Raw genomic sequence first — 14392 nt, 5'->3', positions numbered from 1 at the left:
TTGCAGCGGGGCCGCCGTCGGCGGGAGGTGCCCCAGGTCCCCCTCCGGGGAGCACCCGTCGGGGCTCGGCCCCGCGCCGCAACCGGCTGCAGGGCGGCTCCCGGCCCGCCGGGCTCCCTCCCCGGCGCCCCGCCGGGCGGCTCTCCTGAGGGAGCCGGCTGCGGCGGGCCCCGCCGCCGGACCGGGCCGGTAGCTTGACCCTGGCCCCTCCGCGGCCCAGCCAGGACCGGGGGCGGCGGGCGCGCGTACCGGCGTCCTTCTGCCCAGCCAGGAGGTAAGATGGTGCGTCACCTGCGCTTAGGGAGGCAGCCTGCAGCTCTCCTTGCGTCCCCTGAGGAGAGGGACGCGGCCTGGCTGCGTCCCGCCTGGCCTCCGGTGCCCCGGAGCTAGGGCGCCTCCGCACGCGCTCGTCCAGAAAAGCAGCTGAGGCATCCGCGAGTCGACATGCCTTTCCTGTCAGTCCTTTCAGGCGGTGGGCACAGGAGAATACCAGCGGCTGAGGGGGGGTTATTTTAAGCACAATCAGCCTGAACCTGACTGATCTGGAGTAATTTTAAAAGAACCAGAGCGCAAATGGGGGCCTTTTGTTAACAAGGAGCAGATAGACTTTCCAAATGCATCTGTGCACACAACAACGCAGCCTTTGGTGCTATTTAGTAATAATACATAACAAMTCAGCATACCCAGACACTCGTGAAACAAAGGGCGTAAAAACTTCCTGTCTGGGTTAATCATCTCTGGAATAATCACATAATGATTTTTGCATTGTTTGTTGTGGCAATGGTATAATCTAGCAGCACCAAAACATTAAGGAAAAAAAAAACTTACTGAATTTCAAGAAAATTCTCTTTGTAAGGAACAAAGGTCTTCCAACCACCGTTACTCTAAAATAGCAAATTTAGAAAGGAAATGATGTTTTTTAATCCTGCTTACCTTGCCTAATAAYGTTACAAAATCTGGTCCTGTATTACAGTTCATGTTTTAAAACAGGAGAACTGCTGTGGGGAAAAAAAAAAATCAGAACAAATTTTGCATCTGGGTTGGGAAGTTCCAAGTACCACAAAGAAACTTAAATAGTTTAGTCATCTTTTTGTTCCAGCTATTCTCTTTCTGGAAAAAAAAAATCATGGCAAGCAGTTCATTTAAATGTGCCTACACCACTAGAAAATGGGACGAAATTAATTTTAAAGGCAGAGGAAAACACAGCTTAAATTTCTCTCATTTGATCTTTCATGATACTGTCACAAAAACTGCTCATAAGTATATATCAGTTTAATTATTATCCAATGCTTGCTTTTAATAAAAAGAATAGTATKTGTAAAATGCTTCCTGCTTTTAGTTTATACTGCTTGTTTCATCCTTTTCTTAGTATACAACACTCAACAAAAACACCTAAACCCAGCAGTTTTGCATATAGTGAATATAGATATCCAGGATAGTTCTTAAAACGGGACATGTAGACCCATGCCTAAATATAAATGCTTTGAACAGCAGACATCACGGTTGTTTTTCAAGATAGCCCTGTATCAAGCTTTGAACCCGAGACAGAATAATCTCATTGGAGCTGCTGCACTCCTCTGRGCTGTACGGTGGGTCAACAGTTAATACACCTGCCACACATAGCGTTCTTCCTGATTCACCTTGCTCTGTTACAGGGATGTGATTTGTTTCTAGCCAAGTCTTCAAGTTGTTCTTCCTCTTTTCCAGCTCTTCTGGGCTGTAAGCTTTGCTCTCTTCAGGCATGAACAAGCGAGAAAGTCGTTTCTCCATTTCATCATCCCCTTCTTTAAGTATTTCGACCTCCTGGATAGCATGGCCCAAGACGACTGAAATTACCACCTTTTCCTTCTCTGGAAAGCTTGCAAGGACAATACTGCCAAGAAAAGAAGGATATATTATTGAGTATAGTTAACTGAAGATTGAGAAACACAGGCCAAGAATCTTGGAGGTAAGTGCTCAGTGTAGCCCAGATTTGTAGGCAATATTGAGTACCCAGCAATTTTCTTGAAAAACATATCATACCCATTCAATGCTGAAAGTGTGAGTTTTTGGGGGTAACTTCTGGCCCTGACTATAGAACTGCTCTAGGTCCTATCCAGCAGAACTTTATGTTAAAAAAAAGTAAAGTATGTGTCAAAACCAGGGCTGGGAATCCAAATATTTTGGGGCAGCTTTGCAAAAGCACCCTAAGTCTTCCAACTTTCAAAAACAACAGTACCTTCATACATTGGACACTTGAGTGCTGAAGGCAATGGTGGCAGCTAACAACGTAGCATCAGGACCTTTTAATGATTAATTGATCATTACTAAAGTAATTAATATTATTTTTTTTAATGAGTATTGCCAGCTTCTGAGTATTACAATGGGAACACACCACAGCAGGTTCAGGCTTGGACTGAGAGGTAATGACCTGTTGTAGCAGCTTAAGGCTCTTGCTTGGTCTTTTCCCAAAGGCACCTAGATCCCAGAAATTCCAAAGTACAGGTAGGAAAGCAACTCCTTATATTTCTAGGATCTCTTCCACATAAATCAAGGAAGAGGACAGAAAACATCTTCTTCCTCTTGTGGGAAGAAAAATTCCTGAATTTGATGCCAGCACTTTGCTAATCTACTGTTGYCACCATTGACTGAGTAAACAATTTTGGGGGAAACATCCCATGAAACATGCCTTGATTTAGCCTGGGCCATCCCCAGAATTACTCACAGATGCACAGACTGTTCTCACCAACAAGCACAAGCAACCCCAAGAGATTAGAGTATCAGAGCTACTCCAGAGTTGAAGCAGCAACCAATTCTTTTAAAACAGAATCAAGGGACTGGATGTTTTAGAGTTTCTAATGTTCATCTTATGCTCATGTTAGACATGTTTGCAACCAAAAAGGCAAGCAAGGAGCCAAATTTCAACCTATTTCCTGGTGCACCCTTTCAAACCTTGTTTTCCTATTACTTGAGATACAGGGACCTGTGGGTACCACTTTCTGTACCTGTCCAAAGCCCCAAAGCAGGCACTATATCCCCGTTAGTATCTGGGTGGAGGGGAAAGCAGGGCATTGACATGAGAGCTCAACAGAGGACAAGGATTTCAGTAACACCTAACGTATTAAAAGCATTCCTGGCCTCTTTGTGAGGCAGGGCTTGGTATATTATTAAAAGCAGTCCTAAATGTGGGAGCAGCATTTAAAGTACAGGTCCCAGATCCACAGTAAAGTCAGCACAAGTCCAGAGCAAAGAAGCTCATAGGTATTACCTGCTCTCCCAAATTATCGGTCCTGTGAACAAGATCAGTTTGGCTTTAGGTGAACTGGCCTTATCACCTGCAATATCCCTTTCTCTTAAGTCCTGCCAATTAAAAAAAGATGGCACAGAGCCTCAGTGCGGTTTTTGCTCCAAGCAAGTTTGCCTCAGGCTTGGGATCCTCTTTTCTCTTCATGAAAAACTTGTTATCTCTTAGTTTTAYGGAAACAAAAGCTTTGGTACTTACTTGGCAGAAACTGGGTCAACTGTTAAGACCCATCCTTCATATTCGTGTTTCTCAGCTGCTGCAACTTTCACTTGTTTGTTCACATACGTTTGCCAGTCTAGAGGGCTTTTCCTTTGCCAGTCATTCATATTTCCTACATTTAGAACCTAGGAAACAGCCAGAGCAATTAGCAGAAGTAATGAATCTCCCTGCTCTGAGCCTTCACATTAGAACTAAGTTTGTCTCCAGGTAGCCATCTTCCATTCACCTGTTTTCTTTTTTTAAACACAAACATTCACTGACGTATTTTTGCATATTACTGCAATTCTCTAGAGTTTCCTCTCAGTTCATTTGTTTTTAAAGGCACACAGGGAGGCTTCAAAAATCATTGTTCTGCTAACTTAATACTTTAAACACTCTAGTTAGTTAGCATTAAACACTGTCGTTAGTGTCTCTGCCGTTGTGTTGTCTCACGAAACCTTCAGGATCACTGCCCCTGGAGGGCAGAAAATTACTGCCTTCACTCTGTACACTGGGACATCGCTTGCCTCCAAGCCCTTCTACAGTTSTGGCAGGGCGTTATCCAGCCCCCTCGTGCTCTGCCTTCATCCCTGGCAAAGCCGCCATCCCACAGTCCCTACCTGCTCCCAGCCRAAGCAGCAAGCAAGGGACGAGCAGGGCGCTGGGCACGGCCAGGGGGGCAGCCCTGCTCCCCCCACTGCAGCAGCCCAGCTGGGCTCCTGGGGCCCCCAGGCCCTGCACCCACATTCCCACTCACCGACCGGGGCTCSTGGCTGCTCGCTCCCGAGCCCGCGAAGGGCGGGTGTGAGCTCGGCCAGGGCCCACACTCCCTAGCGCGGCCCGCCACTTCCTGCTGCTCGGAAACACCCTCCCCTTCGTCCTTATTTTGTTAAGCACAAAACAGGAGGCTTCTGAGGCAGAGAAATGCCCACATCTGGGGTGTTTTATAAATATACGTGTGTATATAAACAAATATATATATATATATTTTTTTAACACACACACGAGATGGGTCAAATTCCAAAACGAGGTGTGTGGTGTAGCATTTAACACACCTGGTTTTCTGCCTTCTGCCCCACTTAAAATCATCTCAGTTTGCTGATTGTCCTRTTAGTACTGTGGGATTGCTAACTCAGTATGCAAAATCATGGTCRAAGCCCTTCCAAGCAATCTGTGTGCATAAATATGTACAGACGTGTGCTGTATCTACTATATAAAATATATCAATATATTTACTCTCTGGTTTTGAGTTTTTGGGTTGTCAGTGAATTGTCTTTACAAGCTTTCCTGTGCAACTGTAAGGTTGAGAAACTTAATTTTTTTTCAAGAAAGCTGCTTTATTTTTAGGCTACTAATGAAAAACTTCCCATGGATGAAGCAAACAAGCTTGCATCATTTCAGTAGTTTAAGTGAAAACATGTGATGATTTTGTGATCCAAGCAGGAAAAAAAAAAAGTATAAAAATGTGAGGTATAAAGCCTTATTTTCCAGGTTTAAGGAGGCAATATCCTTTTTTTTTTTCTGTGAAGATTCAATTCAATTTGGACAGTGTGGTAGGGATTATTCGTGAATGATGCATGCTACAGCATTCAGTTATTGCTTTCTTTCAAAGTTGTAGTTTATTAGAAAGCAGGGATTAGCAAATCTGATCGCTTTCACTATAAGAGCAAAGCAGCACAGTAAGAAATGTTTGAAAGAAAAGCAATGGAAAGTAGGAGCATAATTGTGTGTGTGCACGTGTGTGTATATATATGTATATATATAGGCGGTAGAGTTTCACGGCCCTGCATGACAGACTCCCGCCAGGGCAGAGGCCCGTTACTCCAGCGCTCCCCCACGAGCCCCGGCCGGGCCGGGGTCCCAAGCAGCGCCACTCCCAGCTCTTAACCGCTAACGGAAGCTCTTGGTGGGCTTGAGGTGGTAAATAAGCACTGCAGGACCGGCCCCGCGTCGCAGCGGTGAAGGGGGCCGGCTGTGGCGACTCCCCAGGCCGCGATGGGCACGGAAGCGCCGCCACCGGCCCCTGAGCCCCTTCCTTCTCCCGCCTCAGGCGCCAACGGCCGCGGCCCTCCCCCCGCCGTCGCCGTGGCAACCGCTGCCCGCCCCGCCCCCGNCCCGCCCCGCCCCGGCGTGCGGCGGTTGGGGCGCGGCGCGCAGCTGCGGCGGCGGCGGCTCCCTCTATATAAGGGGTCGCGCGCGGGGCCCGGCCTGCAGCCGGGAAGATGTCGCGCTACGGGCGCTACGGTACGGGGGGCGGCGGGCGCTGCGGGGCAGCCGGGCGCGGAGTCGGGGGGCTGGCGCCGCCGCGTGTGTGTCGGCGGCGGGCAGGGATCGCTGGCGTGGGGCTGAGGTGCGGGATGGGGAGAGGCGAGGGGGCGGCCGTTGTTGCGGGCAGACGGCTCTGGGAGAAGATGGCGGCGGGAAGAAGAGGGAAGCGGCTGCCGCCGCCGCGGGGCCGGGAGGCGCCGTAGCCGCCGATCCGGCGAAGGATGGACCTAGGGGGGCTGGGGGGCTGCGGGCAGGGAAAGCGCGGCGGCGGGAGCGCACCAAAATGGAGGCGGTGTCAAAGATGGCGGCGCCGGCGGGGGAGGGGCGGCGGGCGCGCGCGCGGCAGCGCCTCGTGCCGGGGCCGCGCGGCAGCGCCGGGCCGCGGCGCTGACACGGGCCTCGGCGCTGACACGGGCCTCGCTCCCGGCAGAGACCAAGGTCTACGTGGGGAACCTGGGCACGGGCGCAGGCAAAGGAGAGCTGGAGAGAGCCTTCAGTTACTATGGGCCGCTGCGAACCGTGTGGATCGCGAGGAACCCGCCGGGGTTTGCCTTCGTGGAGTTTGAAGACCCGAGGGATGCGGAGGATGCTGTCCGTGGACTCGATGGCAAGTACGTGTGTATTCGGATGTCTGTAGAGCTGCATCTATTTAAAACCAGAGAGAGAAAGAAACGGCATTTTCTGTCTGGTTCTTTTCTTTTGTATAGTTCTGCCTTAAACGGGCAAACAGTAAGTTAACTTATAGCTGTTGTGGATTTGTTCCAGGGTGATTTGTGGCTCCAGGGTTAGAGTGGAAGTGTCAACAGGGATGCCTCGTCGCTCCCGCTATGACAGGCCTCCGGCGCGGCGCCCCTTTGACCCTAATGACAGATGCTATGAGTGTGGCGAGAAAGGCCACTATGCTTATGATTGCCATCGCTATAGTCGCCGAAGGAGGAGCAGGTACGTATGGGACCGGAGTGGCTGGGTTGTTTCACCAGTTAACTCTTGTGTAGCTCTTGTTAGCAAAGAAGAGAATGTTACGCCAGTTTTCTTTTAACTTTAAAGCTAGAATAAATGTATAGGCGTATATTACAATTTGTTGATATTTCTATCGAATGTTAATATCTTAATAATCAACCTGGTCAAAACCTTTCAGGTTTCTTCGTTTGAGTCAGTCGCCTTGATTCAGAATGTCACGAGCCTTAAGATTTCATGCTGAGGCGCCTTGCAAATCCGACACTTAAGATCCTCCTAGACCTTGAGGTGATCAGCATAAGAGGCCAGATCCCCTCGAGCCATCTACACGTAGCTTCACCTTATTCTTTAAGGGCAGAAAATTTGAGACGGTGATCGCCATAACAGTAAATTTGGCTTTCAATTGGGGCCCCCCCTCCGGTTTAGAAAGAGGAACACCAGATTGACCACATTCCCACCTAGAAAAATCTTCTTGCGTCAATCAAGCCTCACCCTGGCTCATTGGGCTGTCAGTTTGATCGTCGTTAGATTGAAGAGAACACCTAGATGCAGCGATCGGCTATAGATACTTCTAGATCGTCTAGATCTGCTAGACCTTGGGCCAAAGAGGGTCGACCTGCAAACTTGCAAGGTTTATTTTAAATACGCATTACAGTGTTTTCTATTCTAATGTAATTCTGCAATGTAATTCAGCTTTTAACATTTTTCTAGGTAGTAAAAATGCTCAAGACAAGTAGGCCCAGACATTTTTCCAACTGACAGATGCTAGTGTTTGTTTTTTTTTTATTTTCTTTAGTTGTCTGAAAGTTTTGACTTCAGCAGAGGTTCACGTGCACCGATTGCTGCGGCTGTTTCCTGATACCTGTTTTCTCTAACCTAAAACTAGGTCCCGGTCTCGATCCCGTTCAAGGTCCCGAGGAAGGAGGTATTCTCGGTCACGCAGTCGTAGTCGTGGTAGGAGGTATGCTTAAGTTTGTCTTTTATTATTATATATTTTTTCTCAGGAAGGAGCTACAATTTCATCATTCATTTTTAAATACTTTTTTGCAGGTCCAGGTCAGCTTCCTATCGCAGGTCCCGGTCCATTTCTCCTCGTAGGTCTAGATCTGTCTCTCCCCGCCGATCCCGATCGGGTTCCTTGAAGAGATCAAGGTAATTAGTCAGGCTAAGAATGCTTTAAAAAGTTATTGATAATTCTGAATAAAGTTATAGGCATGGTGATCTGATTACTTTTTGATACTTCAAAACAACTACATGTCCCATGATGAATTTTGATGTCTAAAATATTTAGCAATCATGCAGATTTTACACTCAATAYGTAGATATTAATCTAAGTAGTTTTGTAACAGTCATCACTTCTAGTTGAGTTGCATTCTTTGATCTTGTTATGTTTTTAATTTTTAATTCAGGTCTAGATCAAGATCCAGGTCTAGATCCAGATCTGTTACGTGGCCACGAAGCAGGTAAGATCTCTGCAGCGACAGAGGATACTTAGTAACAGTTGCTTAACGATCTGTCAACATTTTCTAATCTTAAAAATCTCAGAAAAAGTTGAGTGTTCTCACCGCAAATACATGGGTTGGAAGCTGTAAAAAACAGTACAGAAGGTTATTCTTTCTCTTTTTATGTTTATTTTACATATCAATATCTGGGCCTTGATAGTGAACAGAAGTACAATTTTGATTGGTTTGCATTATAACTTAACTGACGTGGCGATCAAATGTAGAATTAATCTGAAAAGTGCTTTTCTTTTGTTTTGTTTAGCACATCTGAGATTGTGGACACCTTCTGTAATTTGTCAGAAATTAGAACACCTTTCTGGTAGTGTTTTTAAAGCATTAAATATATGTAAACAGTCAAGTCTTGAAGGACTTGCTAGTGCCCTGAGTGGTTTGACTGTTTCCAGCTGTCTTAAATACATGACTGTTTATTCACAGTGTGTTGATTTGTGGTAGTTGAATTAAATTTGAGATGGTATAACAGCTTGGAGAATTATTTTGTACCATCGAATGTACCATCAGTATGACCATCAAATTTTAAAGAAATACCGCATGTCATTTGTTCTCTTCAATAATGGGATTTAATCCTTCCACAGTAAAGGAATGTAGGCTGTGCTTGCAAACTTGTTAAGAACAGCATGGCTGAYGCGTGTTGACTGGATGTCTTCTGGGAGCTGTCATAGGGAATAAGAGTAAATTGAAGTCCTGCTGTGAAGGATAGGGTCTTGGGTTTTTTCCCAGGCCATACTGGGGCCTGCTGTTCTGCTTGAATAGTTGCTTTTTGAAATAATTAATATAGTAGTCAACAGTGAAGAAATAAAAAAAATGAAGGGATGCCTTAGCTAAAGGGGGGATAAGTGGAAAAGTGTACACTTGAAACCAGGAGTGCTCAGTGATGAAAGGAGGGGGGGGAAGGTGGAGCATCAAGCAATGACAGGATTTTTTAGGCAATGGAGAGATGAAGACCAGGAGATGGATTAGTTAAGAGCAGAAACACTGGTGTGAACAGTCCAAACACTAGCAAAAAAAGAAGGGAAATTCCCTGAGTCAGCGAAGCAGTGCCCTTTGTTGGTCAGAGGCAGCTTCTTTACCTGTCACTAGACTATGTTGAATCTTAATACTAGTTGTTCCAACATGATTTATCCTTGGCTCATTGCTGATGTACTGACAGTGGTGAGCAGAAAACAGCTAAGGTTAACAGGCTCTCAAAGAGCAAAATCTCTTGATTTTTTTTATTATCACTATTTTCTCTCTCTCTTTCTCTTTTTTTTTTTTTTTTAAGTGCCAGGATGATTTTCTGAAGCGTACAGGATACTGTTAGTGTAGTTTTTAAACTCTGTATTGTGAAACTTCTTTCATTTTAAATGCACCTCCAGTGATCGTGGTAGAGGAAATTACAGAACTGGAATTACTGAAAACTGGCAAAATGTTGGTGTTTAATTTCTAATGAAGTCACTATTACGTTTCTGTATCAGGCAATTGAAAGATGGGTTCTTTACAGAAGAATCAAAGGAATGTATGGTACTAAACTGTAGACTTTGAAGTATTACATCATGTTTGCTGGGTTGACAGCATTAAAGCATAAATCTGGAAGTAGCTGTGGAAAGCCTTGGATGTGAAAAGTAAAACATTTCCTTTGATGATTAAAAATTTCTATTGTTGTAGGCAACATTAGTAGTGTTCTGGTGCAGCAATCTTATCACAAAAAGATTGTTATTTTTGACAGTCTTTTCAAAATGGTTAAGATTTGAAAGAACATTTTTAGCAAGTGCGTATAAAAGATTAAATGCATTGAATTGAAGGCATTCATAGGAGCATCCTGCCTGCAGCCATTTTAAACTATAGTGGCAGGTGTAACTCAAGCCTAAAAAAAATGGCAAGTTTAGAGCATGGCTTTTTATGAGTTTTGTGAACATACTGGCCAGAACTTGGGTAACTTTATGTATTCCTGCCACTGGCATCAGTGAACATCAGGCATCAGCCTGGTGCCACAGTACTGAGCAACATGTGCAGCATCAATTTAGAAGGCTTTCTTCTAAAACTTAGCAGCATAAGGCTTGCAAGCTTGCAGGATTCTGTCTGTGTTCAGCATTACAGTTTTTATGCATTTAGTGTGAATCTTGCTATCTCAAACACGGGCATGCTACTGGCTTCCTKGCTGAGCTGTATTTTTTCCTCTTATTGTAGGTCTAGGTCTCATGGCAGATCTAAATCTGGCTCCCCGGCTAAGAGGTGAGCATACAAAGATAAAACCTGCAGTGGTATCTAGAACTCAGTATTGTTTTTTCATGATTAACAAAGCCTGGTCCTTGGATCAGTGTTTCAGTTGTATTTTAGAAGTTTGTTAATTCTATGRCTTGCCTCTGGGGGCTTTTAGAAAAAAATAACCCAAAGCATGAGTGCCTTGCTGATCTGTTTCAGATACAACTGTGACTATATAATTTCCCTTGCTGGTCTTTGGAATATATTCCTTACCCACCTCTTGGTTTTCATTAGCTCTTTGTGGTTTCTATCGCAGTACTGATTTTGTTGTGCTGTATTCTATTAAATTCCACTATCCATCAGATAAAAGGCATTAGCTTTGTTAATGCTGCTAGTGAAATACTTGAAAGGATCTATGATGATGTTTCTTGTCTCAAAGCCTCACCTCAGTTCYTCCCCTTGTTTTCCAGTGTTTTCTCTGCTGAAGACGGTTCCTTAAAATTAGTCTAAATCAGTTGAGAATTCCCACTATTGTAAAAGCTGATTTGATAACTTTGCCATTTTAAAGAACTTCAGGCTCGATTGCCCGTGATAAATACATTGTTGTCTCAGATGTTTACTTTCTTGAATATATAAGTTCCATTTTTAACTGTAAGCTGCATTGATTGTATTCTGTTTTGACAGTCGATCAAAGTCCCGATCACCATCTCCAAAGAGAAGGTATGTTGATCTCTCTCCTAATAGCCTAGGGTACGTCGAGTTGGCATTTTAGTATCTGCAGTGATCTATGCTGAGGAGTCTTATTGCTGCTCATAGTGAAATGCTAGAAAGGTATTTTGCTGAAAAGATCCCTCTGATAAAAATAATGTGATTGTGGTTATTGCTCCCATTGTTTTAAAACATTCCCCCAAGATATTGGTTGCATAGCCATATTATGTCTTGCCTTTGACTGCTGCTATGTTATTTCAGTTCTCTACCAGTTTTGCTGAACAGAGACTGTCTAAGAGTGAACCCAAGGCTCAGAATAAATGTCAGCATCAGGTTTGGGTCTCATTAAAGGCTAAGTGAGATTGGGGAAGACACAGTGGAGTAACCTAGCATGGCAGTCAGTTATGGAAGATTGATCTGTTTATTCTTACTACTGTTACTCCGTTTTGTTTTTTTCCCCCCCAGTCAGTAAATAGTTCTGTATCTGCATGTAATGACAGAATCAGCAGCACTTTTTTTCCTAATTTGAAGTCATTAATAGCTCGTTTTTACAACTTTGAACTTCAGGATTTGTAGGGAGGGAATATGTGGTATTTAGAATAGCTGTAGTCCTGCCACAGTGTGTCCTGCACTTTGGTCAGCTTTCTACCCTGCAAGTTGCTGCTTTTATTTTTACATACTTGTAGAACTTCTAGACTTGCGGGGTTTTTTCCCCCTTTAAAAATGCTGCTGCATGTACTCTAACCTCACAAACAATCACATGGGACTTGCATAAATGCTCATTATATATCAAAGTGATCACCATAATAGGTGACAGGAGGTTTTGACAACCTCCTGTAGCAGAATGGTGAAGAAATATCCTGGTTACATTGAAAACCAGTACCAGTAGTACTCTTTTTGTTACTTTACATTGATCACATTTAAACAGTAGAACAGTAGAGAAATGCAAAAATTTAAGTCTACATTGGAAAAAGCAAGTATCCAGGTTGACTTTGTTTAACAGAGCTAATTATGAAGAAGTTGCTTCTTATTAGGATTGTTACAAACAGAAATTTTCAAATGCTCTTTTTTCYGTAAGTAAAATAAATACGTTCTTTCTAATGTGGAAATAATCAGCCCGTTAATTTTGTTGATAGTGATTGGGGGTTTTTTTAATTGATGATCAGTACTTGAAGGGTGCTGGAGTAGCTGGGTATCTTTCTGCCGTCTTTTTCCTGTATTTGTGAATCGCATATCACTATTGCAGTTTTAACTGTGAATTTTTTTCTTTTCAGTCGTTCACCATCAGGAAGCCCTCAAAGAAGTGCAAGTCCTGAAAGAATGGATTAAAGTTATGAACTTAATCTTTTGGGAAGAAAGTTATTTTGCTTACATTATAAGGGATTTTGTGGTGTCTTTGTAAATGTAAGAATGTAGATAGAAGAGTATATCAACGAAAATTTGGCATGATCTGGGTCTTCTGAGTTAGTCGCACCAATAGACTAGCGCAGGCCTGTTTTTATTGTATGAATTAACTTCCTGTGATATGAAAATGTGGGACTTTTTTATTGGCACATTGAAATAAAATGTGTATTTTTAACTAAAACTTCTCTGTAGTAACCCTGCGGCTTCTGTTAACATTTGGGTAACTTTCACTGTGCGCTATGTAATGTGGATGAAAAATGTCTAAAATGGCAATGACTAATGTTAGTGTCTTCTCAAGCTAGTCACTTCTCCCATTTATTGTCGAATGGTCTTTGGTGATAGGATCAGTTTCTGCTTTCTTTGAAATGGAAGTTGCATTTCATCTTCTCTGTTTGCAGATGGTTAAAAATTTACATAAGCCCTTTTTATTCCTCTATGATCTTTAAAGGGCATTCATTTTTCTCCCTCATCAATTTATTTTTTATTCTGCAATGCTTGCTCTGTGGTGGTTGGACTAGTGTGATACCAAGTGTCCAAAAATGTAAGAATGAGCTTTTATTCAAAACACTGGCATATTTAAAATAAATAACATCTCCAGAAACATCTAAACAGAATACAAATCATTAATAACTCAGTGATTGCTACTTTCCTTTCTTGCATTTTTTTTTTTTTTTTTTAGTTTAAAGAAAAATTCCTAAAATGTCTCAAGGCATGTTTTCCTTTTTTGAGGGAAGACCTAAGGAAACAATACTTTCTGAAAGAACTTCTGAACATGTGTTTGAGGGGCAAGAGGAAGCTGTTATTAGTCTTCCTGCAGTGCACTCTACCTTTCCTCCTTAAAGTGAAAGATTCTCCTTGCCAACCTCAGGAATTTTAACCTGCTACACAGAAAATGGTACAATTTTAAAGCAGCCCAGATTCTGGAGTCAAATTTGTTGATTAAGCTAGTTTCATACAGCAAATACATAGCTGAAGGCTTAATGATTTGTATATACGTATGTCAAACTCTGTACTCATTCCATAGTCAAAAATTGCATGATAAGGCACTTTGTTGACACTGATCACACCAAAAGACTGGAAACAAGGTTAGGCTGTCAGCAAAAAAATTGGTAGGTGGAGGGAAAAACAAACTTTTTTTTTCTTTTTTTAAACTGTGATGGGATATCTAGCAGAAATAAATGCCAGTTTCAGTGTTAAAATAAAGCTTACAAGCCTGTCTAAACAAGCACTGAAATGGAAAATGAGGGCTATTTGGGCTTCTAGTGAAATAGGTAATGGTAGATTGCTTCAAATGTGTAAACCACAACAGAGTATGCTTAAAAAGCAAAAAAAAAAATTACAAAATTAACTTCAGTAGCATCTTGGGTACCCCATGATTTCCAGAAAACAGGTTTTCTGTTCAAAGATGACTTTATGGAGCTTTTTCAGTGTATGAGCCAATAGTCCAGATTCTGAAAGTGTCTCATAGTGCAGCACTGTTTGAAGAAGCCAAGCTTTTGGCCTTTATGCCTAGTCCTGATTGTTGCGATGCTTGGTGTCCGTCAGGACGCTCCATTGGCACATAGCAACGGGAACTAGTGTTTCATGTGCCAGGTGCAATGATCAATATTCTGGCCCTGTCCATGAAATTCCACTGTAACTGCAAAGGGAGAGCAGGAGGTGACACGTGTCAGCCTGGAATGATTTATCAGAAATAGTGAAAGCCTGTGACTTGTGTTTGGACTATTTATTGGTTGTGTATTGCCTGCCCRTTTTATAGCATAACCCATGAGAAGTACGCTTGCACCAGCGCTCTGGAATTTGATCAGCTTTTTTTTCTTCTGTACTCTTAAGGCAAACCTACTCCACAATAAACCTGCCGACTAACACTACA

The 14392-nt window shown here is 43.3% G+C and overlaps 2 protein-coding genes across 4 annotated transcripts; one reads left to right on the top strand and one right to left on the bottom strand.

The window, feature by feature from the left end:
• Nucleotides 1-1254: 1254 nt before the first annotated feature.
• On the bottom strand, nucleotides 1255-4326 carry GEMIN6 (gem nuclear organelle associated protein 6). Its single transcript, XM_026080676.1, has 3 exons — nucleotides 4239-4326; nucleotides 3482-3627; nucleotides 1255-1873 (listed from the first exon to the last, which is right to left on the bottom strand). Exons 2-3 carry the CDS (start codon nucleotides 3607-3609, stop codon nucleotides 1498-1500), a joined length of 504 nt encoding a protein of 167 aa, XP_025936461.1. The 5' UTR covers nucleotides 3610-3627; nucleotides 4239-4326; the 3' UTR covers nucleotides 1255-1497.
• Nucleotides 4327-5614: 1288 nt separating this feature from the next.
• SRSF7 (serine and arginine rich splicing factor 7) lies at nucleotides 5615-14392 on the top strand. 3 transcript variants are annotated; one of them, XM_026080673.1, is made up of 9 exons: nucleotides 5616-5725; nucleotides 6180-6360; nucleotides 6515-6691; nucleotides 7593-7667; nucleotides 7757-7858; nucleotides 8116-8169; nucleotides 10393-10437; nucleotides 11092-11127; nucleotides 12390-14392. In XM_026080673.1, the coding sequence occupies exons 1-9, from the start codon at nucleotides 5704-5706 to the stop codon at nucleotides 12442-12444; spliced, it is 747 nt and encodes a 248-aa protein (XP_025936458.1). In that variant the 5' UTR covers nucleotides 5616-5703; the 3' UTR covers nucleotides 12445-14392. The 3 variants fall into 3 exon arrangements, with proteins under 3 accessions (XP_025936460.1, XP_025936458.1, XP_025936459.1); XM_026080674.1 differs by lacking the exon at nucleotides 10393-10437; XM_026080675.1 differs by lacking the exons at nucleotides 10393-10437; nucleotides 11092-11127; nucleotides 12390-14392 and adding an exon at nucleotides 8471-10378 and having other exon boundaries at nucleotides 5615-5725.

Source organism: Apteryx rowi, unplaced genomic scaffold (assembly GCF_003343035.1).
Source record: "Apteryx rowi isolate R43461 unplaced genomic scaffold, aptRow1 scaffold_53, whole genome shotgun sequence".
NCBI classification, from domain to species: domain Eukaryota; kingdom Metazoa; phylum Chordata; class Aves; order Apterygiformes; family Apterygidae; genus Apteryx; species Apteryx rowi.
This window is presented reverse-complemented; position numbering and strand designations above follow the sequence as displayed.

Excerpts from the sequence above, each read along its gene's own strand:
- SRSF7 (XM_026080673.1), top strand. The coding sequence starts at position 5,704 with ATGTCGCGCTACGGGCGCTACG. Across the intron at positions 7,859-8,115 it reads GGTTCCTTGAAGAGATCAAG|GTCTAGATCAAGATCCAGGT; the intron begins GTAATTAGTCAG and ends TTTTTAATTCAG. Across the intron at positions 8,170-10,392 it reads GTTACGTGGCCACGAAGCAG|GTCTAGGTCTCATGGCAGAT; the intron begins GTAAGATCTCTG and ends CTCTTATTGTAG.